This window comes from Rhinolophus sinicus, chromosome 1, assembly GCF_057876585.1.
Source record: "Rhinolophus sinicus isolate RSI-liver-muscle chromosome 1, RSI-T2T, whole genome shotgun sequence".
Taxonomy (NCBI): Eukaryota; Metazoa; Chordata; class Mammalia; order Chiroptera; family Rhinolophidae; genus Rhinolophus; species Rhinolophus sinicus.
The window spans coordinates 114,860,301-114,887,533 of NC_142501.1; the positions used below are offsets into that span (position 1 = coordinate 114,860,301).

General features: G+C 42.7%; 1 protein-coding gene and 1 long non-coding RNA gene across 7 annotated transcripts in view; one reads left to right on the forward strand and one right to left on the reverse strand.

Annotated features, from left to right (window-relative positions):
- Positions 1-255: 255 nt before the first annotated feature.
- LOC148759230 (uncharacterized) overlaps positions 256-27,233 on the forward strand; it is a 41,815-nt gene continuing 14,837 nt past the window's right edge. For 2 of the 6 annotated variants that reach the window (XR_016018036.1, XR_016018034.1), the window contains exons 1-2: positions 264-1,469; positions 5,238-5,446. This is a non-coding gene — a long non-coding RNA (uncharacterized LOC148759230). Of the gene's footprint in view, positions 1,470-5,237; positions 6,762-8,228; positions 8,588-12,255; positions 12,438-24,782; positions 25,464-27,233 lie in introns of those variants that run through there. The other 4 variants (XR_016018037.1, XR_016018038.1, XR_016018039.1 and 1 more) reach the window with 4 other exon arrangements.
- LOC148759231 (ankyrin repeat domain-containing protein 26-like) overlaps positions 19,515-27,233 on the reverse strand; it is a 28,108-nt gene continuing 20,389 nt past the window's right edge. Inside the window, exons 8-10 of the mRNA XM_088788899.1 lie at positions 26,190-26,415; positions 21,274-21,319; positions 19,515-20,141 (exon numbers count right to left, since the gene is read on the reverse strand). Of these exons, the coding sequence (XP_088645025.1) occupies positions 20,092-20,141; positions 21,274-21,319; positions 26,190-26,415 (322 nt within the window). The 3' untranslated portion in view covers positions 19,515-20,091. The remainder of the gene's footprint in view (positions 20,142-21,273; positions 21,320-26,189; positions 26,416-27,233) is intronic.

Sequence of the window (27,233 nt, forward strand, 5' to 3'; positions counted from 1 at the left end):
CAGGCCCCGCCCCGACAGGCCCCGCCCCGACAGGCCCCGCCCGACAGGCCCCGCCCGAAAGGCCCCGCCCCGACAGGCCCCGCCCCGACAGGCCCGCCCCGACAGGCCCCGCCCCGACAGGCCCCGCCCCGACAGGCCCCGCCCGACAGGCCCCGCCCGACAGGCCCCGCCCGACAGGCCCCGCCCCGACAGGCCCCGCCCCGACAGGCCCCGCCCCGACAGGCCGCCCCGCCCCGACAGGCCCCGCCCTCCGAAGGCCCCAGCCCACCGAGGGCCCTGCCCCAAGTGTCCTTCCGCCCCTCTTCCCTGTGCCGACTCCCGCTGGCTCTAGGCGCCGACCGGGATAATGAGGATTGCGCCAAGGTGTCAGTGTGATAACCGTGACGAACGGCGTTAATCAAAATAAATTATTAATTAAACCATGTGTGCGGAGTCGTTCTTCCCCGCGGGGATCCCTATATAAAGCCATATCCACAGGGGGTCGCTGCACCCCGTGGCAAGAGGAGGATGGTCCCAAGCATCCTTGGAACTAGGCGTCGATCTCTATTAAAAGCCTTACATCTGGATGTAGGTAACTGAGCACGCATGGCTTTCCACCTGATTTTACGCTTAAAATAGACCTTTAATTATAAACAAAAAGGCTGCGGGATGCTTTTTCCGCTTTTGTTACCAGGGAACAAAACACCTGGTTTTGTTCCTGGATGTGTCAGCTGCCCCAGGCAGGGGGATTACTGCATTGACCTGGATTGTACCTGGGAAGCAGGGGTATTGCTCTACTGGACCAGAGGAGGGAAGATGCTTCCGGATTTGTCAGAATTAAAAGGAAGGAAACAAGACGAGGAAGGAGGGAGAACCGCGCGAGTTTGCAGTGTAAGCACGGTGAGCAGGAACGAGCACACCTGACGCAGAAGTCATCTGATCTCAGCGGTCGGAGCACCAGGCAGGCAATGGGACCCTCGAGCAAGACTGGAAAACAGCAATTAGGGCGGGGTTGCAGGTGGTCTGGAAGAGTGTCTGGGAGCCGGTTTGCGCTGAAGACCAAGAAGGACGTCATACCTGGAAGCCTTGATTTTGGAATGAAGGAGCTGACGCTGCTGAAATCAGTGGGAATAAGCAGCGTGTGGATGAGCATCCACGCTGCTCACTGATGAGATGGAAATGAGCCGCAGGCACGGGGATGCGGGGGAATCCTAATACAAGTGGCAAGAGGCATATGCTCCCTTTCCTGGCATCCTGGAAAGATCCCGCAGGATTCTGCTTCGCTATCTAGACCGCCTGCTCCGGGCCGGCTCCTCCTGCCTGGCCCTTCACACCACCCTGAGGTTAACCCCCGGGAGCAGAGCAGGGGCAGCTAGCGAGTTAGTAACTGCCCCCAGACTCACTTCCAGAGCGCCCCTCCTGGGCCTGGTAGGCGTGCCTGGGCTGAGTCACACTCCACTGGGCTTTCTTCTATTTTAAACCATAGTAAGGTAAGATGAACTGAGTATGAGAGAAGCTGGGGAGGGGGGAGGGGATAGGGGGGTGGGACTGGAGGAAGCTCATATGCAATGCTGCCCATGCTACAGAGTGGGAAGGTTGGGGATGAGTTTCTGGTACAGAAAGTGGTCAAGGGAATTTTCTCTCCACCTCCTTGCTCCCAGCAGGAAGGGCCTCTGAGGCATTGAGCACCTCCACCACTTCTTACTATGCAGCTATGTGACCTTGGACAAATTACACGCTGGTGCTGTGCCTCATTCGCTCTCTGTAAAATGGGAGCAGGACTACGGATCCCTAATAACAAAAAGTTCCGAGAACCAAACCCTTTCTTAATTCACTTAAAGACAAAACCTGGCCTAAACTGATGTACATAAAGCCTTTTACAGGCTTTAGACCACTTGTGATTATTTGTTTCCCTGAAGGCACATTGACTAGTTTGTATGAGAAGTGCTTCAGATCCTCTTGGGGAGTTATGTTATATAAATTCCAGGCATGTGTTACCTTGCTAACATCCAAACAATTCTGAATTCTGAATCAGAGCTTGCTGCAAAGGCTTGAAATCTACAGCACCTACTGCCTCGTGTCCTGGTGAGGATTAAAGGAAGAATGCATGTAAAATGCTCAGAACAATGCCTGGTGCAGTGTTAATTGTATTATTAGATTGCTAGTGTTAGAGCCGGCTTTGTTTCTCAGCCTGACTAGTCCAGGCGGTACCTCATTCCTCTGTCACACTTCCACGAGTAGATGGACTCTAAGTGCCCCTAAGAAAACTGAAACTGTACCTTGCTTTTAGCTGTTTGCTGATGTGGTTTTGTGGTAGGGTATTTAGGGAGGTACTCCTTCGTTTATGTAAATGATCTCTGTGCTCCTCCCCACCCCCTAGCTCCTTCTGTTTGAAGAAGGCAGCTAATCCCTGTGTTTCCTACTTCAAGGGCATTTGCACCATCCTTTTGAGAGAGCTCATTCTCACTAAACACCTTATATATCCCAGGTGTCATGGTGGGGAAAGGGGAGATAGGCTGGATGGGGTAGGGGGCTTTTCAGCAGTTGGAGAGAAGAATGACTACTCTAGAGTGGAAGGGGTGGGGATTGGTGGTCTCCTGAGCCCCTGCCGCACCAGGCAAGCTCTTGGTGTCACACAGCTGTGTGATGCATCTATTAGATCTAGAGAACCTGGCCCCACAGTTTTGGCAGATTCTGGAGTCCACACTTGTCACTGGAAATAATAGAGCAGCCTGCCTTCTCCTTAGAAGAACCCTTGTGTTGGGTAATGAGGGTATCAGCAGCAAGATGAATGGGCTGAAGAACAAGTGGTCCTGATTCCAATGGTACTGAAGGCCCTTCTAGATTTTTGCAAGACCCTAGAGAAGGAGAACCTCCACTCCAGGCCGCAGTGATGCCTGACAGTGGATCTCCCTACATCCCTCCTGGCACGGGCTGAGTGGAAAGTAAAGCTATGTAATATTTTTATGTACATCTGAGCTAGTAAACTAATATTCATACTTGGGACACCAGATCCAAAAGATCTACCTAGACCATGATTGTATATATATATAGATATGAAATGTCTGGAAAAGGGAAACAGAGACAGAAAGCAGACCTGGGCTTGGCTGGTGCTGGGAGTAGCTTTGACTGCAAACAAGCTCGAGGGTATTTTTGGGGTGATGAAAATATTCTAAAACTGGATTGTAATGACTGCACAACTATTAGTGTAATTAAAATCACTGAGTTTACAGTTATAATAGATGAATTTTGTGGCATGTAAATTATACTTCAGTCGAGTTGCAGAAAAACACCAAAAAGAACATTAGAGCCTGAGGTAAATAATCATATTGTCCCAGAAAGGATATGTCCCTTCTCCTGTTGGGCCAACATCTACTCAGTAGCTGAGCTGGTCTGGGCTTCCTTTGAGCTTTAGATTCAGTTCACCATTGACTCCAAATATTCTGAGGATGGGTTCCTCGAAAAGTTCAACAGAATTACCACATGAGCCAGCAATCCCACTTCTAGATATACACCTGAATGAATTGGAAAGAGGGACTCAGACTGATTTCCTCTTACTGATATGCAGCATCTGCCTGTACAGTATGAGGAGTGAGGTGTATAGTCGAGGCCTCCATCAGAAAGAGGCTCTGGGAGTAGACTCTCAACTGCCGCCAATTTGCAGCAGATTCAGCCAAGTATCTTGAATCCCAGGGAAAATGGCACCGCTTTATGAAACGCCAGAGAGTGTGTGTTTGTGTGTGTGTGTGTGTGTGTGGTCCTTGTTCCTCTCCTTCATCCTATGTCCCTAAATCATGAAACAATAAACTCATTGGGAAGGAGTTGGGTATTTATCCTTTAGGGGATTGTTGGTCCTCTGTGAATATTAAATAGGAATACCATAGTAATAATACTACTTATTAATGGCTTCCTACTCCTTTCCCATTGCGTATACAGAGAAGCTGTCTTAGTGCCTGCCATCTTTCTATCAAATCAAGGCAGAACATGGAGTTAACATTAAATCTTTGTTTCCCTGTTTTGCTGTAAAACTGTTGAGTTCTTGGAGCAAAATTTTCTGTTAAAGTCTTAATTAGCCAGAGCCAGTGATTTGGAAAAATAATCATGATATCACAATTCTTTGTCATGGTCTGAAAAGTATTGTCATTATCTTCTATGTATGTTTGAGGAGTGAGAAATAGTCTCAGTACTTCATTTTCTGCATAGGTTCTTGCTTCTAATTAAATAATTCACCTGTCAGTGTTGACACACACGTGATTTGTCTGTTTTCCATCTCATTTATTTTTTCCACAATGAGACATCTCTCTTCTCAGAAGTCCCTGGTGGAGTGGGGGACACAGGCCTGGGTGTCAGGCTACCTGGGCCCAGCCTGAGACGCAGGAAGGGGCAGAGTACCCTGGGACTTACCTCTCTATCAGGGAGGTAAAGAGGCCAGGACAGGTGAACTCTTAGCTTCCGTCTAGCTCTAAAAAAAACGTGAATTCCTTTTGGTTCATTGTGTTTGGTGTCCTATTTCAGTAGTCACCAAATTAACTTAATTTCAGTTTAGGCTTTTTGTTTGTATTAGTCAGGGTTCTTCAGAGAAACAGAACTACCGTGTTTCCCTGAAAATAAGACCTAGCCGGTTAATCAGCGATAATGCGTCTCTTGGAGTAAAAATTAATATAAGATCCAGTCTTATATTATGTTAGATAAGACCTGGTCTTATAGTATAGTAAAATAAGACCGGGTCTTATATTAATTTTTACTCCAAAAGATGCATTAGAGCTTATTGTCTGGATAGGTCTTATTTTCGGGGAAACACGGTAATAGATGTAATATATTCATTTTCTGGAACAGATATCTACACCGTGTAAGCATGTCTGACTTTATATGAGGTAGAAACCCTAAGAATGTTAGGATGGGTGGTTGATAATTAGAGGATTGGGTGTTTGAATACTAAAGAAATGCCACTTTTTTTTTTTTAAAGATTTTATTGGGGAAGGGGAACAGAACTTTATTGGGGAACACTGTGTACTTCCAGACCTTTTTTTTTTTTTTTTTTCCCCCAAGTCAAGTTGTTGTCCTTTTTCAGTCTTAGTTGTGAGGGCACAGCTCAGCTGCAGGTCCAGTTGCCATTTTTCTAGTTGCAGGGGGCACAGCCCACCATCCTTTGCAGGAGTCGAACCGGCAACCTTGTGGTTCAGAGGACGCATTCCAACCAACTGAGCCATCCGGGAGCTCAGTGGCAGCTCAGCTCAATGTGCCGTGTTCAATCTTAGTTGCAGGGGGCAGAGCCCACCATCCCTTGCCGGACTTGAGGGATTGAACTGGCAACCTTGTGGCTGAGAGCCCACTGGCCCGTGTGGGAATTGAACCGGCAGCCTTCGGAGTTAGGAGCATGGAGCTCTAAGCACCTGAGCCACCGGGCCGGCCCCGAAATGCCACTTTTTATACCTCAAGATGGTGAAATGGGACGCATCACTTACAGGTACTTACCGTTGAATTATTTTATTGACCCTCTCTGCTGCATTTGATACCTGTGATCACATGCTCTGTGCTTTCCCCGCTGCTCCGAATGCCCCATCTGAGAGCTCGCTCATAGCTGAAATCTTTGTGTTCCTGACACTCCCCCTCAGCACCCTTTAATGCTTAATGCTTCTATGCTCTCCTTCCCCACCCTGGACAATCTCACTGACCCTCATGGCCTTCGCATACCCTCCTCCAAGCTTCAGATGTCTGCAATCAATTGCTTGCTGGCATCTCAAAATCAACATGTTACAACCCCGAAATTCATTATCTTGGCCAAACTGTCTTCTCCTCGCTATTCTCCATCGCAACTCACGTCATTCACATTCACCCATTTGTATACATTAGAAATTTGGAAGCACCTCTGACTCTTCCCCCATAGTGAATTAATCATCAAGGCTTGCCCCTTGTTACTTCTTAACTTTTCTGGAATCTATTAGCATTTCTACTTCCATCAGTGATGTGCTGGTAAATGGTTAACCACCTGCTCTGGAGGGAAGCCTTGCTTTACAGCAATTATTAATTTCTGTAGAGCAAATATTCCTACTGTGGATGATTTCAAGCTATCCAAGGTTTCACAGTCTCTCCCCCAAATTCCTGGGGACTTAATTGTCTTCTGTGAGATGATAAAAGCCAGCTCCCACGCACACTGGCCCCAGCTCCCATTGATGCTTTCTCAACCTGTGCGTCTTGTTCCGACCTTCTTTTGCCTCAGCCATTCCATAGCCAATGCCAAAGAGGTCTGCTCCAAACTGAGACCTGACCATGCTGGTACCCTGCTGAGATGCCCTTGGGAGATTCGATCCCCATCTCCTACCAGCTTACGCATTCATGCCCACCGCACCCGTGTCATTTCCAGTCACCTTGCAGTGTTGTCCCTGTCACACTGCGTGTATGTCTTTCCTTGCTACCCTTCTCATGCTGTCTGCCCACTTCCATTCCCTTCCTCTGTTCCTGGCTTCTATCCTTTTGTTCTTTGAGGCTCAGCTCAGCTGAAACCTCCTCCAGCCATTCTTCAGATTGGGTTGGGTGCCCCATCCCTGTGTGTCTATAATAACATTAGCAGGCTTTGATTGCTGTGCTTACAACCTTGCACCCATGGGGCTTTGTTCTGTTTGTTTGTTTTGATCTTTTTTCTTTCTATTCTGTAAGCGACTTAGGGAGAAATCACGTATTGAGATTCTCACCCCCATCTCTACCCCAGCTTTATAGCTACAGAGCATAGAACAGTGGCTCTCTCATTGAAATCAATCAATAAATGCTTCTTAATTATCAAATGTGTGTGTGTGTGTGTGTGTGTGTGTGTGTGTGTGTGTGTGTTTGGGATATGGCGGAGGTTAACAGTTGTCCAATTATCTATTGCTGTATAACAACCCCCCTCCCAACCACACAATTTTTGGCTTAAAACTGTTAAAATAAAAAACAAACAGAGACCAACCTTGAAAATTCCCTGAGCAGATAAAATTAGTTTAGTCATACCAGCAAAGCTTAATTTAGCTGATTTTGCAAGTCTAACTTGACCTGGTTCATTTCTTGCTTATGCCTCTGGAAATCAGAAGCAAAACTTGAACTCTTTCCCAAGGTTGATATGAGGTAACTGCTGACCTATTTCCCTGTCATTTAAGAAAATTCTAATGTAATAACCAATCCCTGTGAAGAACAGTCACTGCTTTCTCACTCTATAAGCTGTGAGATTTATAGCAATATTCCATGTTTGGGTTTGAAATGTTCTTACTTTGCAAACTGTCTTTTGGTGTGAACCCAATAACCTTGTACTAATCACTACTTTGGTGATTTGTTGGTTTTACTTCTGTTATTTCTGAACTTTTGAGAAAACAGTAACAATTATTTTGCTCATGAATGTGGGAGTTAGTCGGGCTCTGCTTGGCGGTTCTTGACTGAATTCTTTCGGCAGTCAGATGGCATCTCAAAACCTGGGAAGACTCAAAGGGCTGGGGCTCCGTCGGCTCTTTCCCCCCTGTATACCTCCCACTCCATGCACATGGCTGCTTCAGGGTAGCTAGACTTCTTCCATATGATCCAAAGTGGACTTCCTCTGCCCTGCCACCCCCCCCATTCTGATTGTCATCTATTCAGTTTTGGGAGGGTACAGCCCCCAGACTCCAAGATGGTTTTGGAGGTGTGGTTTTCCTACTTTCAGTGTCTCTTTGACTAAGTTTCAGGTCAGTTGCTCCGTTGCGTTTCCCTCAGCACCTGAGGCTGAAAACTCTTTCCCAGGTTTTTTGGCAGTTGACTGTTTGTCTCCCCAACATCACAAAAATGGCCCATTGGAAGCCAAGGAGTTGAGAGAAACCCTTGGGAGATGTGACTGGCAGATTTCAGGTCAAGAAAAAATAAAATTCATGAGTTTTTTGGGGGTCGGGGGGAAACTTCTGTTTTCTTTCCCAGTTCTTCTAGATCCAGATCTCTGACATTTGAATGGGTTCCTCTTTTACTTTCCCTCATTTGTCACAGATAACATCTTAATCAGTAATTTGCAACAATAGAGTAATTTTTTTGCATACTATTTCATGCAATAGATGCTTTTTGTAAAAAGACAAGCTTTTCGATGATAAGCCATAAAAATGATCGTTAAGAGTTTGGCAGCTAAGCAGGAAAGACAGCCAGCAGTCTCAAGACTTGGGCTCAGATCCTCTCGCCACCATTTAATAGTTGCTTCACTTCTCTGAGTATCGGTGTCCTCATCTGAAAAACGGATAACACCTGCCTTACTCGCCTTCTAGAATCATAAGGATCAAAGCTGGTGGAAGCTCAGATGTTGCACCTGCCTGAGTCTGGACAGTGGGTGAGGGAAGGGCTCAGCGGGGAATCCATGGTTTCTGCCAGCGCTTCTGCTGTGGGGAGGCTGCCCCTCGGGCTCTCGTTCTGCAGCCAGATGATTTGCTTCCTCCCTGTGTGTCCCTGGCGCCTTTCGAGCTGCTGCCCCAGAGCTGGAACTCAGAATGAGTGAGTCAGTCAGCAAAATGCTCTTCCCCACTTCTCCTGCCTGGCCCAAACTGACTCATCTATCCAGTCTCAGATGAAACATCATTTCCTTAAGAAAGCCTTCTTTGGGGCTGCCGGTTAGCTCCCTTGGTTAGAGCGCGGTATGCTTGATGGCAAAGTTGCCGGCTCGATCCCTGCATGGGCCACTGTGAGCTGCGCCCTCCACAACTGGATTGAAACAACTACTTGGCTTGGAGCTGATGGGTCCTGGAAAAACACACTTAAAATAAATAAAAGTTAAAAAAAGAAAGAAAGTCTTCCTTGAGCACGCCCCACCAGGCCCCACTCTCCTGGACTAGGGTCAGGAAATAGATAGCAGATATTAGGATAAAAAAAGCTTTAAAAATTAAGAATCTAATCAAGGCTGAAGAAGTTAGCTACAACCTCAGTGAAGATTACAGATTTCTCTGCGCAGATGGAAGAAGTCAGAAATGGCATCCCTTCAACTCAGAAAAGCTCAACCGTATAAAGAACTCAGACACGATATAGTAACTGTGAAAAGGGCTCATTCTTAAATTCTCCTAACATTGAAGATACTAGAATGTTTCAACTTAAATACATTTACAATCAGATTACAATTAGATGATTTTAGATGGGAATTATAAGGCTGACTTCTTGGTCCAATTAGGCAAATTTTCTTAAACATTGCAACTACATAAATACCAAATATGCACACTCCTTAACGTAAAAAAAAAAAAAGTCAAAACACATAACTCTTAAAGATTTAACGCATGCTTTAATTCTAAATCTTCCTGGGGTTAAAAGAAGCTTCTTCTGTAGTAGGCAGAATTCTAAGATGACTCCCACCCCTTGCGTATGGGTGGAACTTGGAAATATGATGAGATGTTATTCCCATGACTAGATTACTAACCAGTTGACTTTGAACAAATCAAAACAGATTCCTGGAAGGGCCTGCCTTAACCAGGCAAGCCTTTACAAGGTGAAGCATCGGAGTAATGTGCTCCTGCTGACTTTGAAGATATAGCTGACCCCTGACCAACAGACAGAAAAAACACTGGGACCTCAGCCCTACAACCACAAGGAATTCGATTATGCCAACAACCAGTGAACTTGGAAGAGGATCTTTAGATGAGAACCACAGCCCCAGATTTCAGCCCGATGACACCCTGATCTTACCTGTGCGTGAACTCCTAATCCACAGAAACTTTGTAATAGAAAACTACTATTCCCTCTGTGGTGGGCTGAATTGTGTCCCTTCACCCAAATATGTTGAAACACTGACCCCCTTATGACCTTATTTGGAAATAGGGTCTTCGCAGATGTAATCAAGTTAAGAGGAGGTCATACTGAATAAGGGTGGGCCCTAAATCTGATGACTGGCATCCTTATAAGCAGAGGGAGATTTGGGGACACACTTGCACATACACAGGGAAGATGGTCAAGTGATGATGCAGGCAGAAACTGGAGTGATGTAGCTAAAACTCAGGGAATGGTAAGGCATGGATGCAGAATCAGATCTGGATCCTAGACAGTCGCACTAGCTGGGCTTTTGGGACACTCATCTCTCCTGGTTCTCCTCCTGCCATTTTCAGTGGCCCCTTCTACTCAGCATCCTTGCTGGCACTCCTCCTATTGCCCTCTAATGGCTGGAGTCCTCAGGGCTCCGTCCGGGCTCTACCCTCTGAGTCTCTCGCCAGGTGATCTTGTCATTCCCTTGTCTTTAAATCCCATCGATGTGTTGATTACACCAAACTTGACATCCCCATGTCAGGCGCCTTGAGTTTCCTTCTGGAACATACAAAAGCAGGTCTGATGGCATCCCCGTCCAGCAATGCCGAGGATGCCACCCGACCCCCCCACCTTCATTCTTCATTTGACTTCCTTCAGATCTCAGTGAGCTTACATTTAACCTTCTCTGACCGACGTAGCATTGGATCCATGTCACTTCGTCCTGCTCATTTCCTTCTCAGTATTTTTTCATTCCCTACAATGTTATTCACTTCTTGTTCACTTGACTGTTATTGGTTGTACTCTGTAGAATTTTAGCTCCATGAGGAGACCATGTCTCTCGTTTACTTTTCTGGGCCCAGAGCCACGCAAAGTGCCTGACCAAAAGCAGCTGCTCAGCAATACCTGATGAACACATGAAAGGTTGTCCTGAGCAGGTCACCTAACCTCGCTGAGGTAATTCCATCTATTCTATAATTTTAAGAGGATTCTATGGGATATAAGGTGGTATACTTGGAAGAGCCCAGTCTGCTACCTGGCACATAGCAGGTGTTTATTAAAAGTTAGTAAATGTAAATTAAATGTTATTTCCTTCCCCTTTTTCTGGGCCATACATAATAAGCTTATAACATGCACCTAAAAGCCCTTCATTAAATCTGGTGTGATGCACGTCACATAGTTCTAAACTGAGTGTACTTATTATCTAGTATACAGATGCACTGGGCTGTGTTCTCAGAGACAATGATTTAAATGGTGTGTATCCTGCTATGTGTCAAAGTTTGAGATCCAGTTATATGGAGTATACATTAAAGTGCAGTACTGGGTATATTAGTCAAAGTTCTCCCGAAGGGAAAAACACAATAGAAGACTGTCTGTCTGTGTGTCTGTCTGTCTGTCTGTCTGTCTGTCTGTCTATCTATCTATCTATCTATCTATCTATCTATCTATCTATCATCAGTAGGGTAGGCTGGCAGGCTGGACATTTAGGTAAGACTTGATGTTGCAGTCTTGAGTCTGAATCACACAGGGAGCAGGCTGGAAACACAGGCAGGATTTTATGCTTCGGTCTTGAAGAAAATTCCTTCCATTTTGGGAAACTTCAGTCTTTGCTCTTAGGGCCTTCAACTGGACGAGGCCCACCGCATTATGAAGGGTAGTAAGCTTTACTCAAAGGTACTGATTTAAATATTAATCACATCTAAAATATACCTTCACAAAAACATCCAGATTGGTGTGTGACCATACAACTTGGCATTCTGTCCTAGCTAAATTAACCGTGACACTGAGCAAATATTTTAATGATCAATTTTAAGAAGAATGTTGAAATAGTCTAATATTATGTTGAAATAGTCTAATATTTCTTCAGTTTTAGCCTGAGTTTCATGGAGAACCTATAATACAAAATCCTTACTCCTTCTTGCAGGAGTTTGTTATTGATTTTTCTTTTCAGTGTTTTCCCCATTAGTCTAAACAGATTCAATACTTTGGAGGTGGGAAAACAGTTCTTAGTTAGGAGTTTATTAATCATTACTCACCCAGACTGGCAAGTCTAGAAGTCTCTCTCCTTAAAAGAAAGACATCTGTGTGTCATATACCCCACTTCAAATATTGTTTATTATTTCATTCAAAAAGCCACAAAAACAAAACAAACAAAACAAACCAATTCCAGACCGCTAGTCACTATGCTGGATGCTAGTTACAATGACAAAATGTGGCTTTGGTTTTCTAATTGTTTTTTGCTGGTTGTCACAGGGCCCCTTAAATCTCATGACTTGTTTGACTAAAGAAAACAGGCACTTCATGAAACTGCAAAGGAAATGGAAAGGAAGTAGCAGGAAAGACCCCTTTGCTTCTGAGATACTCATTAGAAGTTGGGAGAGATTTGTCATGAAGTGATATAAAGCATTTTTCCAGCAGGAAACAATTTGTTGAGAATAGTTCCAGGTATGCAGTGGGCCTCCTGATGCTCATTAAGTCTAATCTGATTTTCTCAGCCTGTGACTATCTGTGTCCGGTAGAAGGCGCCAAAGGAAAGCACTCATATTGGCTGAGACCCTTTCTTTTGCTCCATTTTAGTGTGACATGTGGACCAGAATAAGAAGTGGACAAGAAAATAGTTGCTTCTCCTCGCACGTGGTATATTGTAGAATAATGGAAAGGTAGGTCAAACACAGACTTCCCAGTAAAACGGCACCTAGACACAGAGTTAGCACAGGAAATTGTGTGTGTGTGTTTGTGGGGGGGGAGGGGCCAGAGCCCCAGAGAGTAGTTTACAGGCTCTCGGCCTCACGTGAAGGGGTGCTGGCTCGGGTGGTGGATGGCCGTGGGCTGTGGCTGATTGGCCATCGGCTGTGGCCTGTTAGCCGATTGGCCGCTGGTATAACTGCTACGGCTACGGAGGAGAGCCGAGGACTGCCGAGGATTGCCGAGGAGCTGAGCAGAGCCGAAGAGAGCGGAAGAGGAGAGCCGAGAAGAGCGGAAGAGAGGAGAGGAACAGAGTCAAGAGAGTGGAGGAGAGTCGTCGGTCGGTCGGTTGGCGGAAAGGCGGACGGCAGGTCGCGCGTCCAGTGGGCCCAGCCTCCAGTGAGACCATAGTGGTATGACTCCCCTACCTATGGCTCCGTGGGAGTTCCTTTTTGGCCTCACTGTATCCTGCGTTTTTGTGTGGGGAGCGGGAGCAGAGACCCCGCAGGCCGCCCCGCCTGAAAAATGGGGCGGCGAGCAGGGTCTCCTGCTCGACAGTGTGTGTGCACGTGAGTGCGCACGCGTTTCTGAAATGAAACAGCAAAGAACGGAAGTGATGAAAAGTTCTTCAAGAAAAGGTGACCAGAAAGTATTCTAGAAAAACCTATGAAGATAATTAAAAAGTTGGAGAAGATGAGAGAGAGAGAGGAGAGCTCAAGTGAACATGAGACTTGGAACTTGGGTGAAAAGTATTAATATGGGGAACTCCAGAAGAAGGGGTCCTAGTCCTCTGTTTCTTGTAGTCCTCATAATAGTGAATGGAATTTCAGTGAATACCATATAAGTGGAGGATGAGGGGAAAAGACACCAAATCATTTAGAACCAATTCAGTGGAATTCTTTGTGTCAAGGGACTTAAAAGTCTAGTGCTCACAAACTGCATGTGGTACCTGTTGGGGAAGGTGGAAGTCAAAGCTTTAGGTACTCACAGAGGAAGCACCCTACTGTGGAAAGGAGACAAGAAAAAAGCAAAGTTGAGTTGGAATGGTAGACCTACTGGGTTCACCTTCTGTTTGTTACACTTTTAGAATCTCCCATTAAAAGAACCGATAAGGTGGAAGATGCCCAGAGAGATTTTCTGCCGGCTGCAGTTAAAGGATCTCTTGCTCAGTTTAGAAGCTGCTTCCAGAGCGTGACCATCGACATAATTTGGAAAAAGTTCCCTGTGTCCTATGCCACCCATCCAGAGACATTTCAAAAAGGAACACAAAGGAGAGCACTAATGACGTATTCTCGTGAGCACACACAGGTGACCACTGAAGACGAGACTAAGAAGCTACCATAGATTCTTCCTGAGAATGTTGCTTCTCTCAGGGTTCCCTGCAAGTTATAAAACTCCTAAGTGAACCAATGCTACAGGACGAATAGATAATGCATAACAATATACAAATGTTATAGGCTTTGCAATTTACTTCAATTCCAAGTAACTTCCAACATTGGGTGCCAAAAAACTAGAAGTTCCTTTCTTCCAGGAGACTTGATTTCTTACTCAAAGAGTATGCCATCCAGGTTGTTAAAAGTTTGAGCTGAATTATAAAATCTTTGGAAGGGAGTGGTGCTTAGTCCACGTTATTCCAATTAATCATTCAAAAAAGATCTCCTAAACATACTCCGATAAACCAGTGGCTGTTAAATTTGTGTGCTAAAGAATTGTTACCAGGAATGACATTGTACCTCGTTCTTCTGCTGGGCTAGTAAGGTATTTGTCGTCCTCACAAATAGGATGTGTACTTGGATAAGCAGGATGTCCTCCTCCTTTCTCTGACTTTTAACAACGTATCTCTTTGATTTAGAGGTATGTGCAAACCTGGAATCCTGCTGGGCAGCTGCAAGAAGCCTTGACCCAAGTAGGAGCTGCAGCAAAGCGTTTTCTAACTGGGGCTAAGTCTCTCTTTGTCCTGCTCGTTACTATCTACCTAACTACCCCATCAGAATCACCTGAGGTTCAGGTTAAGATGCAGATTCCTCGGCCCAAACTTCACACTGTCTGAGTAGAGATTGGGGGTAGAGCCTAGGAATTTGAATGTTAAACAATCATTTCAGATGACTTCAATGCAGAAGAGCGAAGGACCTCTTTTAGAGAAATATTGCCCTGAGCAAAGGCAGATTGGTCAATCAGAGAGGACTTGAAGCTCACTTCTCCATTCATTCATTTTTTCATTTATTCATTTACTTACTCCCTCTCTCCTGAACACATTAATTCAACACACATTTCTGGTGCCTTAACATTGTACTTGGTGATGTGGGACATAGTAAATATAAAGAGACTCAGTTCCTGCTCGAAAGGAACTTGTATCTCAAGCCTGAGATATATGTAATATATATATATATATATATATATATATATATATATATATATATATATATATATATATCATATATGTCCATATGTATACACGAGGTGTGATCAAAACATTCGGTGAATGTTTAAATTAAAAAAACGTATTACAGTGAAAGATGCATTGCCATTAATCCCTCACAAAATACTCCCTCTCACTTTGAACACACTTATCCCAGCATTCTTGCCACTTTCTGAAGCAGTTCTGGAAGTCCTCTTTCACGAGTGTCTTTAGTTGCGCTTTCCTGGCTGCCTCCATGTCCTGAATTAGTTTGACTTTGGGGACGAGCCAGAAGTCACATGGTGCCAGATCCGGTGAATTAGGTGAGTGAGGACACACCATAATGTTTTTATTTGACAGAAATTGCCATATATCAGAAGCAATGTGTGACACGGAGCGTTATCATGATGGAGGATGATTTATGGCACACTTTAAAGCATACCTTCTCTTCTTAACTGTAGCTTACACCTGAATGACTGCACTAAACAAGTTGAAACTTGTCACCGTTATTAAGGTTTGACGCGTCGCTTCCCATATTGAAGATGCCTGCCTTCCCATTGGATAGCACTCGGCAGCGCCATTCATTCTCTCTCTCTCTCTCTCTCTCTCTCTCTCTATATATATATATATATATATATATATATATGTATGTATATATGTAGATGTATATATATGTATATAGAATGTATATTATATATATAATATATTTATATATATATATTATACACACACACACACACACACACACACACAGGAGGGCCAAAAAAACGTATACACATTTTAAGAACTGTTATATATGCTCAAGTATTAGTTCACCATCATCAGAAGTGTATGGATGCTGATGGTAACCACTTTGAGCACCTCTTGTAATTGCATAATTCAAATGTGACTTGCATTCCTCTTTTGTTATTGGTATATATTGAGTTTTCCATTTTTAATAATTCTTTCCTTTCTTAAAATATGTATACATTTTTTTGCCATATAGCTACATCTCCATATATAGATCTATGCCATATATGTGTATATATATATGTATTCACAGGACGTACAGTACAGCATAGGGAATATAGCCAATGGCACTGTAATAGCTATGTATGGTGTCAGATGGGTGGTAGACTACTTGGGTTTATCACTTTGTGAGGTGTGTCAATGTCTAATCATTATGTTGTGTTGTACACCTGAAACTAATAATAAAAAACACCTCATCATGAGAAAACAGAAGTTGCTCTTGATGAAGTTTGCCCCTAGTGGCCATCTGTGTCATTACTAGTCCAGAGAGGCTTTTCCTCTGGTTTAGGACGTTACTGGCTATGTGTATCATTTCTATCCACTGCTTATGCTATATGCTTCTATTATTTTAATTTTCTCTACGAGTTTCAGGAAGACATAGCTGATTAACTTACCTCAGAAGTTTCTTTCCTTCTCTACCAAGTAGGGCCATGCTATTTGCCAAATCTGAATACTTCCCTTTTCTGTCCCATTGCTATTTGCTCTAGATGTTTTTCTAATATGTTCCTCTAGATTTTGTTTTATGAAGTTTTCCATGGTGAGCTATGTGAAAACAGCAAGTTTTGGGTCTGCCAAAAGCATCTGCTGTCTAAAGAAATCTTGTCCACATTCAACTTGCCTGGGTTACATAATCCTTCCCAGAAGAGATCCTTCCATCAGACCAACGACTATTACAAAATCAGTCAATAGTATATGGTCTTTCCTTCCACCCTCCCTCCAACATAGCTCATCTTTTCTGTGCTTTACCACAAATCCTAACCATGATTTCTTGGGCACGTTTTCCCATGGTACAACATACAATACGTGGTCACCTTAACAGCCACTCACTAATTTTTGAGTTTTTACACTGATGTGACTCGACTTCCCCTCTCCAACCTGCCCTGATATTTGGTAACCAATTCATACTGCTGTCCCAATATTCGCCTGGAGGGTCCTCCTTGTTCTTCCTAGAAAGTCTTCTGCAGCTTTTAGACACACCCTCTCAGGGGTCACTCTAGTCAGCTGAGATCCTGCATCCCTTCCTGTCTGAAGTTTCTGGGGTACAGTCACCCTTTCCGATCTAGTAACAATGAAAGCACCACCCCTTTCCTGAAACCCTCTGTGAGAGCAGGGAGATCACCCACATCTGCCTCCCCTGACCTACGGAGCTCAGCTCTCCTTCACATCTGTTGAGTCTGACCCTCAAATTCTCAACCTTCCTCCTGAGGAAATCTTTCACTTCCTCTGGCGAAATCAACCTGGATTTCTTTATTCTGTTATTATTCTATTGCACCTATTCTTATAGGAAGGTTGCAGCACACTTGTCAAACCACCCCGTTTTCTCCTGTCCTCGGAAGAAGAGCTGATACCTTGAGACCAAGCCCTCCAGGTGCAGGAATCCTGAGTGGCTTTTGGGGCGCTGGGGCTATTGCAGCTTCACTGAAATGATCTCTTCCCTCAAACCAAGAATGTGCCATGTTTTTGTTTTTTCTTTTATCAATAAGGCCCCCATCTTTCTGTTTGTTGTTAATAAAATTCTACCACCTTTCTATGGTCAAAGCCACACGTTAGGTCTCAGATGTCTAAAATCAAGATCAGACTTTATCTAAATTAACAAATCCGTGTCCAACTTGAAACTACAAAGTGGGGAATGAATGACTCCTAAAAGGCTGTTTTTAAATAATGTGTATCCATGGGTTGGCCTGTGCATAGATTCCCCCCTTGCTTGTTATTCAGTTTAAACACCACCAAAAGAGAACAATCAGTACACACAGTTTAAACCTCAGTTACACAATATTTCTTCTTAGCAGCACACAAGGCACAAGGAATTTATTGCACTAAATGTCTGGCCTGCACACGTGGTTGAAAATTCAGATTGTAAAAGCAGCAATAATTATCCTCCTGTCCTTATAAGTGAATCCATGCCCCGGCTGCACTTGTTACTTAGGCCCCGATGGCACACCGTCTGCAGAGAACCTGTGAAGCTTGTTAAACAGGAGTGCAGTTCAAGATAAAACTGCAGTCATCCAAATTCTAAAGCCAGCCCTCTGGGCACCGTGAGCAAACACCAGCAGGAAAGACCAGCACGTGTCACAGCATCTGGCTGCATAACGACCACCACTTCCCCGGGCTCAGTGTGGCCAGGAATTACAGTGGTCACCAAGGTCAAAATACACAGCCTAAGACGGAAAGCGTTTGCAGGGGTCATGGGAGGTCAGAAAGAAAACAAAAGTCTCCACGCTCACCGGGCACAAATAGGCCATTGCAAACTTGTCAGGGCATGAACCCCAATGGCCTGGCACTACAATAGCAACAGTCTCTGATTACTTTTTTCCTGATTCATGAACAAAAAAGCAAAGAGTAAAACCTTAAAAGCAACCAAAGATTGTGGGGACAGGGGCAGGGTGTGGAATAGATTATGTTCAAAAAAGGAACAGTTGGAGAACCAATTACTCAACAGCAATTATGGAAGCCAAAGTGCAACAGAATGTCATCTTCCATATCATCAAAGACACTAAGTACCAACGTGGAATTCTCTACGAAGTGAAAATATGTGCCAACACTCAGACAAAATAAAAACAGAGATTCACCACCAGGCATTTCTCACTGATGAAAATTCTAAAGGATGTCCACTACAAACAGAAGAAAAACTACCCCATATGGAAGTTCTGAGATGTAAGTAAGAAACACTGGGGGGACACACTGGGAGAGGGCGAGGGCAGACAGTGGGATCAACAGTGGTCACCACTCAATGTGGGGCGTTGGAATCCAAGGCAGTGAGGAGGACATGTGCGTGGGCACAGCAAGGAGATGAAACAAATAAGATACAGATGATGGGAGCCACCTTACTGCCATAAAAGGGACTTAACAGAGAGTGAAGAAAAAACCCTGTGGAATGATCCCTGTGGAATTTGACTGGAATTAGAAGAATTGGTAGGAATTCATAGTTTTCATTATATTTGATATTGAACCCACGTGTGCGTGTATGCGTGCATTTCTGTTAACACACATAATCCCTGTTGTTCACTGAGGGAGCCCGAGAGCAACGACAACCACTAGCAACATGCATACCCACCGCATCTGGTGTCCAGATCCAGGTCTCCCGATGTCACTCTCCCCCCTAAGAGGATTCAGGGCTTCTATAGAAAATGTCCGATGGCAGGGCTGGGGCGGACAACTGCAAGATGAGCTTGGAACAACTTGTCGAGAGAGGAAGGATGTGCTCAAAGAATAATGGGGACAGGTCAAAAAGATATGCTGTGAGCTTGAAATGGCTACCACTGGGCAAATCAGGAGCATTTAAGCACCAAAGTAATAAGCTTTCCTTCCTCCCTCATCTGTTTGCGTGTTTCGTTGGATGTATTGATCAATGCAGGAGGGATGACAGAATCATACTATAATCATTTGGCAACCATCAAGGCATTGATTCAGCAAGAGTCATCAATGGGTGCTCCATCTAGTGGGTGAGATTTTGAGGATTGACGATATATTTACAGAGTCTCAGGGTATCTGCACACAAGAGATAAGGGAATAACCAAGGGGAAATAGTAATTTTATGGTGGACAAACTCGGCGACGCTTCTTAACCACACGATCAAAGTCAACATTGCCAGTAACGGAATCCAGCACGTGCCTCCAGATTTGCTGCACTGGGAAGAACTCAGCATCACTTGTGTGACATTTCTGCCAAGTCGGCGTAACCAGAAGCTTCTTAATTTTAAGACTGTTTCCAAAAAACAAATCGATAAATCAATGACTAGAAAAGGTGAAAAACCTTAGACAAATTTTATTTCTGTAAGAGGACAGCTTTATGAATCTGTGTTTAAAATTATATATTAATATAATCAGATTTATGGCACTATAACAATTGTAATACATCCAAACATTGATCGTAACCATAACAGCAGATATCAAAATGATGTCTGTGAAAATTTTTAGGTTCATACACAGTGATAAATATTGGAAAACTGAAAAATAGCTATCAGTTTACACCACTGCAGTATTAATGACAACTTGGTTGTTTGGGTGTTGGATAAACAGCTAGTATTTGGGCAGCATGAGTATGTAAAACTTAACACTGCTTGTTTTCATCCACAAAATCTGCTCCAAAGCTAGTTAGACGCCAAGAAACACAGTTTGAATACTATATAGATTTTCATATACACATATGAAACGAAAATATTTTCCTTCAGTAAGAATTTTCACATGCCATATGTTTAATGGGAAAGAAGGAAAATGCTATGTAAACAGCCCAGTAAAGGTGAACTATTTATATTTCAGATCATATAGTTCTTACTCAAAAACGACATATATTCTTGTGATGCATTCAAAATTAGATCATCACTAGATATTAGAGCAAAGTAGACGGTGTTCAGATTGAAGTTCAGCATCAGCTAGAAAAAAAAAGAAAGAATCATACTCTTTATCTAAAATGTAAGTATACATGTTAAGAAGAATGAAAAAAACCTATGAAGACTCCACTACCCAATAGGAGATTACTATTACATATCACTTGCCCATGGCTGCACACTGAGTTAACTGCTCTTCCTGCTAAGTTTCAGAGCTTCTGATTGTCTCATTCTTCATTCATTTATTCAACAAGCATGTGCTAAGGTAGTACAACAAGCACTGAAGTTACAAGGTGAAGAGGACATGGTCCACCCCAGAACCATCACCTACTCTAAACTGGAAAAACAGGTGAACAGGCCATTTCCATTCAGAGTCACATATACCATACAAATATAAAGCAGGGCATTATCGGAACACATAGAAGGGACCTCCTGGCTTTGTGTCAATATTGTCTGCCTTTTGGTGGCGGTGATACGTATGTTCGTATCTGAAGGACAAGGAAAAAGCATGCCACATAGAAGGAAGAAGCAGATGCAAAGACTAGAGTGGGGAAGAACAGCATGGAATGAGAAGTAGTCTAGTTTAGCTATCAATAGATGCTAGAGCAAAGGGGCAGACTAGAGTTAGTAGCAAGAGAGAAGGCCGAATTATTTGGCAAGAAGTAAATTGATTTGGGTGGTTTTAACCATGCAAAAGTATGTGATGTTTCTCCTGAAGGTAAAAGGTAAACCAATGACAAAGTCAATGACTGGAGGTTTAAATGTCACCGATCAGGTGACAGCTATATGGACTGTAATTGCCTAAGTATTACTAGATGAGCCTGGTTACTGGGCCTTATATCACTAGCAAAAACAGGATAGGTTGATGAAGCCCAGTTTTCAATGTGCAAGTTAAAAGTTCCATATGGGTGGTAGAGGAAAGGAAGGGGACGGCCAGAAATAAAAAGAGATACATGGACTTTGAGGTTTTCGAAAGGCTACACGTGATGAATAAATGAGGAAGAAATGTATTCTTCATAATGCTTGTTTATGCTTTCAACTTTCCCACTTGCAATGCATGAGAAAATAGTTATTGTAGTATCTATTATTAAAACATGGAGAAGGATGCCATACTCTTTATTGTTTATTTCAGAAATTAATGATATCTAACTGGAATCAGTACATTTTGGCCACCTACCTTCTTCTACATCTCTAGTTATGCTTTCCACCAACTTCTGCTGCTCCTGAAATAAATCAAATCTTAGTTACAGTATTTAAGTTAAACAAGAGGCTTTAATGTAGGAATGTGGCCTTTACATAACACCTTTAAAGAGTAGACCTTGCTTGGGCATTGTGTAAATACACACAAAAGTAATCACATAAATAAAATAAATTTGTACTCATTTTAATTTAATAGAGAACATATATAGGTGATGCTGTTTAGACTAATCCGACCAAAGTGCAGCTGAAATTGGTCTACTGAATACACACAATTTCAGAAGGATGAGGTGTGATCTGATTCCTACAAAGAATCAAACAAGTCATATTTTACAGTGAAAGCATTACTTTTCAATCCTTAGAAAAACAGCCCTTTATAAAACTTTAATCAGTTTTTTTTTTAACTTTAATGGATTTTTTCCTTTATGGATTTTTTATCTTAATGGTTTCTTGCACTTTTAAAATTAATCTTACGGTGTGTTCTAGGCTATTTCTCAGCATAGAACCTTAAATACATAAAATGATGATTGTGGCCCTGTCACGTCACGTGAAAATTCTGCTGGCTGCAACAATCACAAAAACTATTTTCTTGTCTGTATTATGACTGAAACATTTATATTTGTATGGACACAAAGATTACAGGAAATCTGACTTAGAAAGTATGGCCTAGACCCAGTTTTCAAATTTAGTTTCTGATTCATGACTAAAGAATTAGTAACAACGAAAAGAATACATAATTATTTAATTGTAAATTCGTATTCTTTCTACAAATGAGGGAGGCCCAATTTTTGAAGTATTCGAGTGGTTGTAGTTAGTCTACTTAATTACGAAATGTATGGGAATATTTCAAACTCTATACTGCAAGTGTCCCAGTCTAAAGTTTTCTTATTTAATCCTTCCTTCTGAAAGGTATCCTCTCACTACATGACCAAAACGGGGCTTACAATAATGTCCAGAACGTAATAGACAGTGTGGTGACAACGATAATATGACACCCAATGCCTTTACAAATTCAGGGGTGAAGACAAATCTGTTGGCCATCATGGTTTCCAATATTTGCAGAGACTGTTTTCCATAACACCTTTTTGTCAATAGCTTCATAGAAAAGGCTTATAAAATGAATAATGTGACAACATTACTAGACGGCCTTGTAAAAACAACAACCCAATACCAGGTGAAGGGACAGGCCTGTCATGAAACAGTTTTAATTCCAATTAATCAACAATATATAAAATGCAAATCACATTTTTCTGTGACTTGAATTAGGGAACTGCAAATGTAACGTTATTCTCTTTTCCCCAAAGCCCTTTTCCTAGATATTTACTTCGATTATCTTTATGTTTATTTGTAGGTGAAGATTGTGTTCAGATAGTAGAAGTAGCTTGTAGTCCAATATTCAGAAGGAGAATGCTTCTGCAAGTTTATTTATACCTTTCCATTACTCAAAAATATAGACAGGTGAGAAAATTATACACAGGAAAAGAATGTATCCACGAACTTTAATTCAAAGGAGTTTCACTAGAAGGGTTTTCTCATAACTGGTACTTCTCAGACTCTGTCCCATAGAAATCTAAGGTTCCACTGGGGACCCCGCAGGAACACAAAATCTCAGAGTCTCCATGTCTCCGTTAGCTAGGCAGCTCTACTTGTCTATATTTTATATCATATAGTTTCATTCAAAATTTTTTTTAAAGACTCGTATTAGACTGAAAAATAAATATTTTTGAAGTCAGAAAGTCACTGATTTAGTCAAAGTCCGTAATTGTACATAACAGGCAATCAAGCTCAGAGAGATCAGAGGTCACCTGAGGTCACAAAACCAATGAGCTGCGGGCCAGGAATGGGCTTTAGGACTTCTTACTGAGGCTAGAGTAACATGCCAGCTACTTCCTCATATTCAGGAAATTGCCATCAATTTCTGACTCAGACAAAATGAATACCTAAAACTTTGTCATGTAGTTCAACAATACTGAGGCATGAGAAACAAAATAGTAACTTTCTAAATAATTGGAAGCTTTAAAGTCATGAAAAAAAATAAGGAAACTGAGACTGATATCAAAACTCCGATTAATAGCAGTCAATACACTCAATATATAAAGCACAAACATTTCTCAACACAGGACCGAGAACTTGAAGGAGAAAATCTTTAATGATAGAAAGCAAACTCGAACTGAGGAAATTCTTCCTTAAAGGAACCTTTCTTTTCCTGAAAATAAAACTTGGTTGACCGATACCAACCAACAAATGCGTTAACCATGTTGTGGTAATCTGTAGCAAGCAAAACTTATACCACAAAAGAGATTTCTCTTTATCTCCTAGCACACTTCTGTCCAACCTCACATCATCACAGCTGGACCATAAGTCTTTCCAGCATTCTGTCGTGATTGGGAGACGTATCTCTGTATCTTGACGGAGTAGCGCTTTTTCATCTCTCTTAATCAGGCTTGCACGATTGGGCAAAACAACGCCCCACAGGGGGATAGTGGCTAACTTGGAAAAACGGTATTGAGTTTAAAATAAACCATTTCTCGTTTATCTAGAAATACTGAAAAACTAAACACATCTTTCCTACCAAAAATTAATTAAAGAAAAAATGTCCACAAGCATATTCTCTTGCATAGCTTCTGCATTTACACTCTTTCATCTTCTGATTTTTCTGGAGACGACTAAAGAGACCATTTGAAGTATGTATCATGCTGAACAACTTACAAAACATTAGACATACACTTTCCTTTTGTACCCAGTATTCCAATGTCAGCACTTCGAAGCACTGAGATCCTATACGACCAAAAGGCTATCTCAAAATACTTGGCTCTGCTATGCTATGTTATGATGAAATTAAATGAAAAAACAAGGTTGAAACCTCATTTAGCACAGGCCTACGCTATTTTGCTTGTCATTAAGTGGGCCATAAAAATACCATCAAATTACAAACCAATCTGCATTGACAGAAATGGCTATCTTAGAAGGTGATGTCAACATTATGGCAAATGACACAACAACGTTGCATCTCCTCTAACATCTATAACTAGTTGGACATCTCTAGCCCAAAAGAGGTTCCTCTGTCCCACACACTAGGATGCCTAAAAGATCCCACAGCCGTAAAGGGAAGGAGGGTGTATGGGAAGTGAAAGGGAGGCAGGATGGGGGGAAGGACAGGAACAGGCCCACACCTGGTTCCAGGTGGACAGGCTGAGCCTGAAGCCCCAGCAAAGGCAGTAGCAGTGGAGGGGTTGGGGCGCAGCCCCCACATCACAGCCCAGTGGAGGGTAAGAGGGGCAGCAGCAGCATCCCCCCACCTCCACAAGAATCCCAACCCTCCCCAGTTGCAGCAGTGCTGGCACCACCAGAGACCAGTAGCAGCAGCAGAAATACTTCTCCAGCCTCCAACCACAGCACAGCCCTACCAGGGCCACAGGGAACCAGGTGAGCTCAGTGGGCTCAAGACAGGCTCTCCTCAACCAGCGCTTTCCCCTGTTCCCTCCCAAGGTGCTGGTGCCCAGCGAACGTCGTGATCTGGATACAGCGGCAACACCCATCATGCTGGTCACCCAGGCCAGCACTCCCACACTCACAGCTAAGCCCCCACACTTGGACCCCCTAGGCACAAGTAGCACCAGTGAAAGAAAACAGAAACTGTGCTATTGCATCAGCTACTGAAAAACAAAACAGAGACGTCTAATTATCTACCTGCTGAATTGCTCACATCAAAATGTACATCAATAAGAAAGTGTTCACTACTTCCAATGAGCCTGCAGAGGAACAAGCCATCCAGCAGCATGAACAACCAGGGTAACAGGGTAACACTGAGACAACGACACTTCTCCAGAAACCAAGTCAAAGTCACGAAAGATTGTGATCTACGTGATAGAGATTTCAAGATAGCAGCCAGGAAGAATCTCAATGAGATACAAGAAAACTCACGAGGCAGTTCAATGAGTTCAGGAGCAAAATTAATGCACAGAAGGACTACTTTACCAAAGGTATGAGAACTATAAAAAAGGTCCAAACAGAAATCCTGGCTCGGTGAAGAACTAAAGAAATGAGATCAAAATGGACATTTTAATAACAGTATTGCACAAAGAAAACAAGTTGCTAGTAACGACCCCATTTCATTGCCATCTCAGTCATCAATTATTCAAGTGATGCCGAGATATACAGATATAAGTGACCTTCATTTTAAAAATTCAAATATTTGCTCAATTTACCTCTTTCGAAAATGTACTGTGGCTTAGCAAGACATTTTATTTTATTATTACTTTTTAAGCAAGACATTTTAAATCATCGAAATAAAAATGCTATAAGTAAAACAGAAATTAAGGATGTACTATCATGTAAAAAGATGACAACTTTTAACTTGGAAAGAGAAGTTAATCTTTCCAGGGTTACAAGTTTGCCGAATTCATAAAAAGGATTTACCTCGGTTTCATTGAAATAAGAAACATCCACATTTAGTTAGTAAATGTCAATCATTCACTTACGCTTAGGGATGGCGAAACTGGGCTGTAGGAAAACTAAAATTGTTATAAACCATCGCCAAATTAAAAACAATGCAGAAGTAAGCCAAAGCATCTCAAAGCATACCGTTCGTTGTTAGGTAGTAATATTTCATTTGTAAAATCTAATTGAAAAGCAGCTTTTCCAGAAATTTAAAATGTGTCAGTTAATTACATTTATTGAATACAGTTAATGACAGGTAGCTCTTAAAACATGGGAGATGCAGGGACTTACAAAAGATGGTCAAATTTCTGTCTCCATTCTACATTAGCACACACAATTATGCCCTTTATGTTGTGTGCATTAGTCAATGAAACAACTCAGAATCTCCGACCAAGTTAAGAACAAGAATTACATCACAAATCTGAAACCCAAAGGAAAGAAGGTAATATAACTAACCTTCATCAAGTTGGTGCACGTGCCATTATTAGAAGTCTGTGGGGCTGACGTAGCAATCACCAACTGCTCTCTTGGAGCGAGACTTCCTTGAGGTCGGAACCAATCATTTAGCCTTCCAACACAAGGGAGGTGCAGGTCTGGCCTCCTAGGAGCCGTGCTGAGTAAAGAGTTCTGTGGTGCATTCATGAGAAGCTGGGTTCTCATCTCTGCCAGCGTGTCCTTAATCCTGTGAAGATTGTAAGAGCAAAGACTTAGTATTTTATTTTTTCCTTAATGATTTGCAGTTCTTAATGTTTCCATAATAGTAAGTGGAATTGCCCATGAAACGAACACTGAAAATATGTCAGGGCAGACCTACCAAGTACAAGGATATGTTTCAAATTGTTTTAAACCGGTACATATGTTTCTGTGGGGAAGCCAGGCTAAGAAGTAATTCAACGTAGGGAGGGGAGGAAAAGGCCTATCAGTGATGTTGACGGCTTAACAGATAATACTTTCTGCCTTCTGGAATGGCTGAACCCATAAGATTCTTGAGGATTGCTAAGAGACATACATAGTAAACAAGTTTAGAAATTTGCTGAAATCCCACAAAGCTATTTTCAAGCATTTGCTTTCACTGCCCTTGGGTAATCCCCTCATTACCCTGAAGAAATTAACCATTTGGCACTGAGGCGTCATTTAGAACAACAGCCTCTGGGGGAGAACAAGAGAGCCTGGTTGGTGATCATACTGAACTGAAACAGCTCCAGGGGCATGTAGCTTATGACACTGTTACCAAGGCACTGGAGGTGGGATCTGCCCTTTCTGTCTTCCACACACCCCCTCAGGCTGACCGCCTTATTTTTATAGCCACTTAGTCAGTTACACTACCCTTCACCCCTATGTTAACCTTCTCCTATATTTCACATGTATGCCTCTGTGTACATCCAAAAGACTAGAAAAAACAGCTTGTCCGAAAGCGACCTCTAGAGACAAAAACACAGAGCACAATCGAGAAAGTACATTTACCAAGTGCCAGAATATGCAGAGTACTTAACCCTTTGG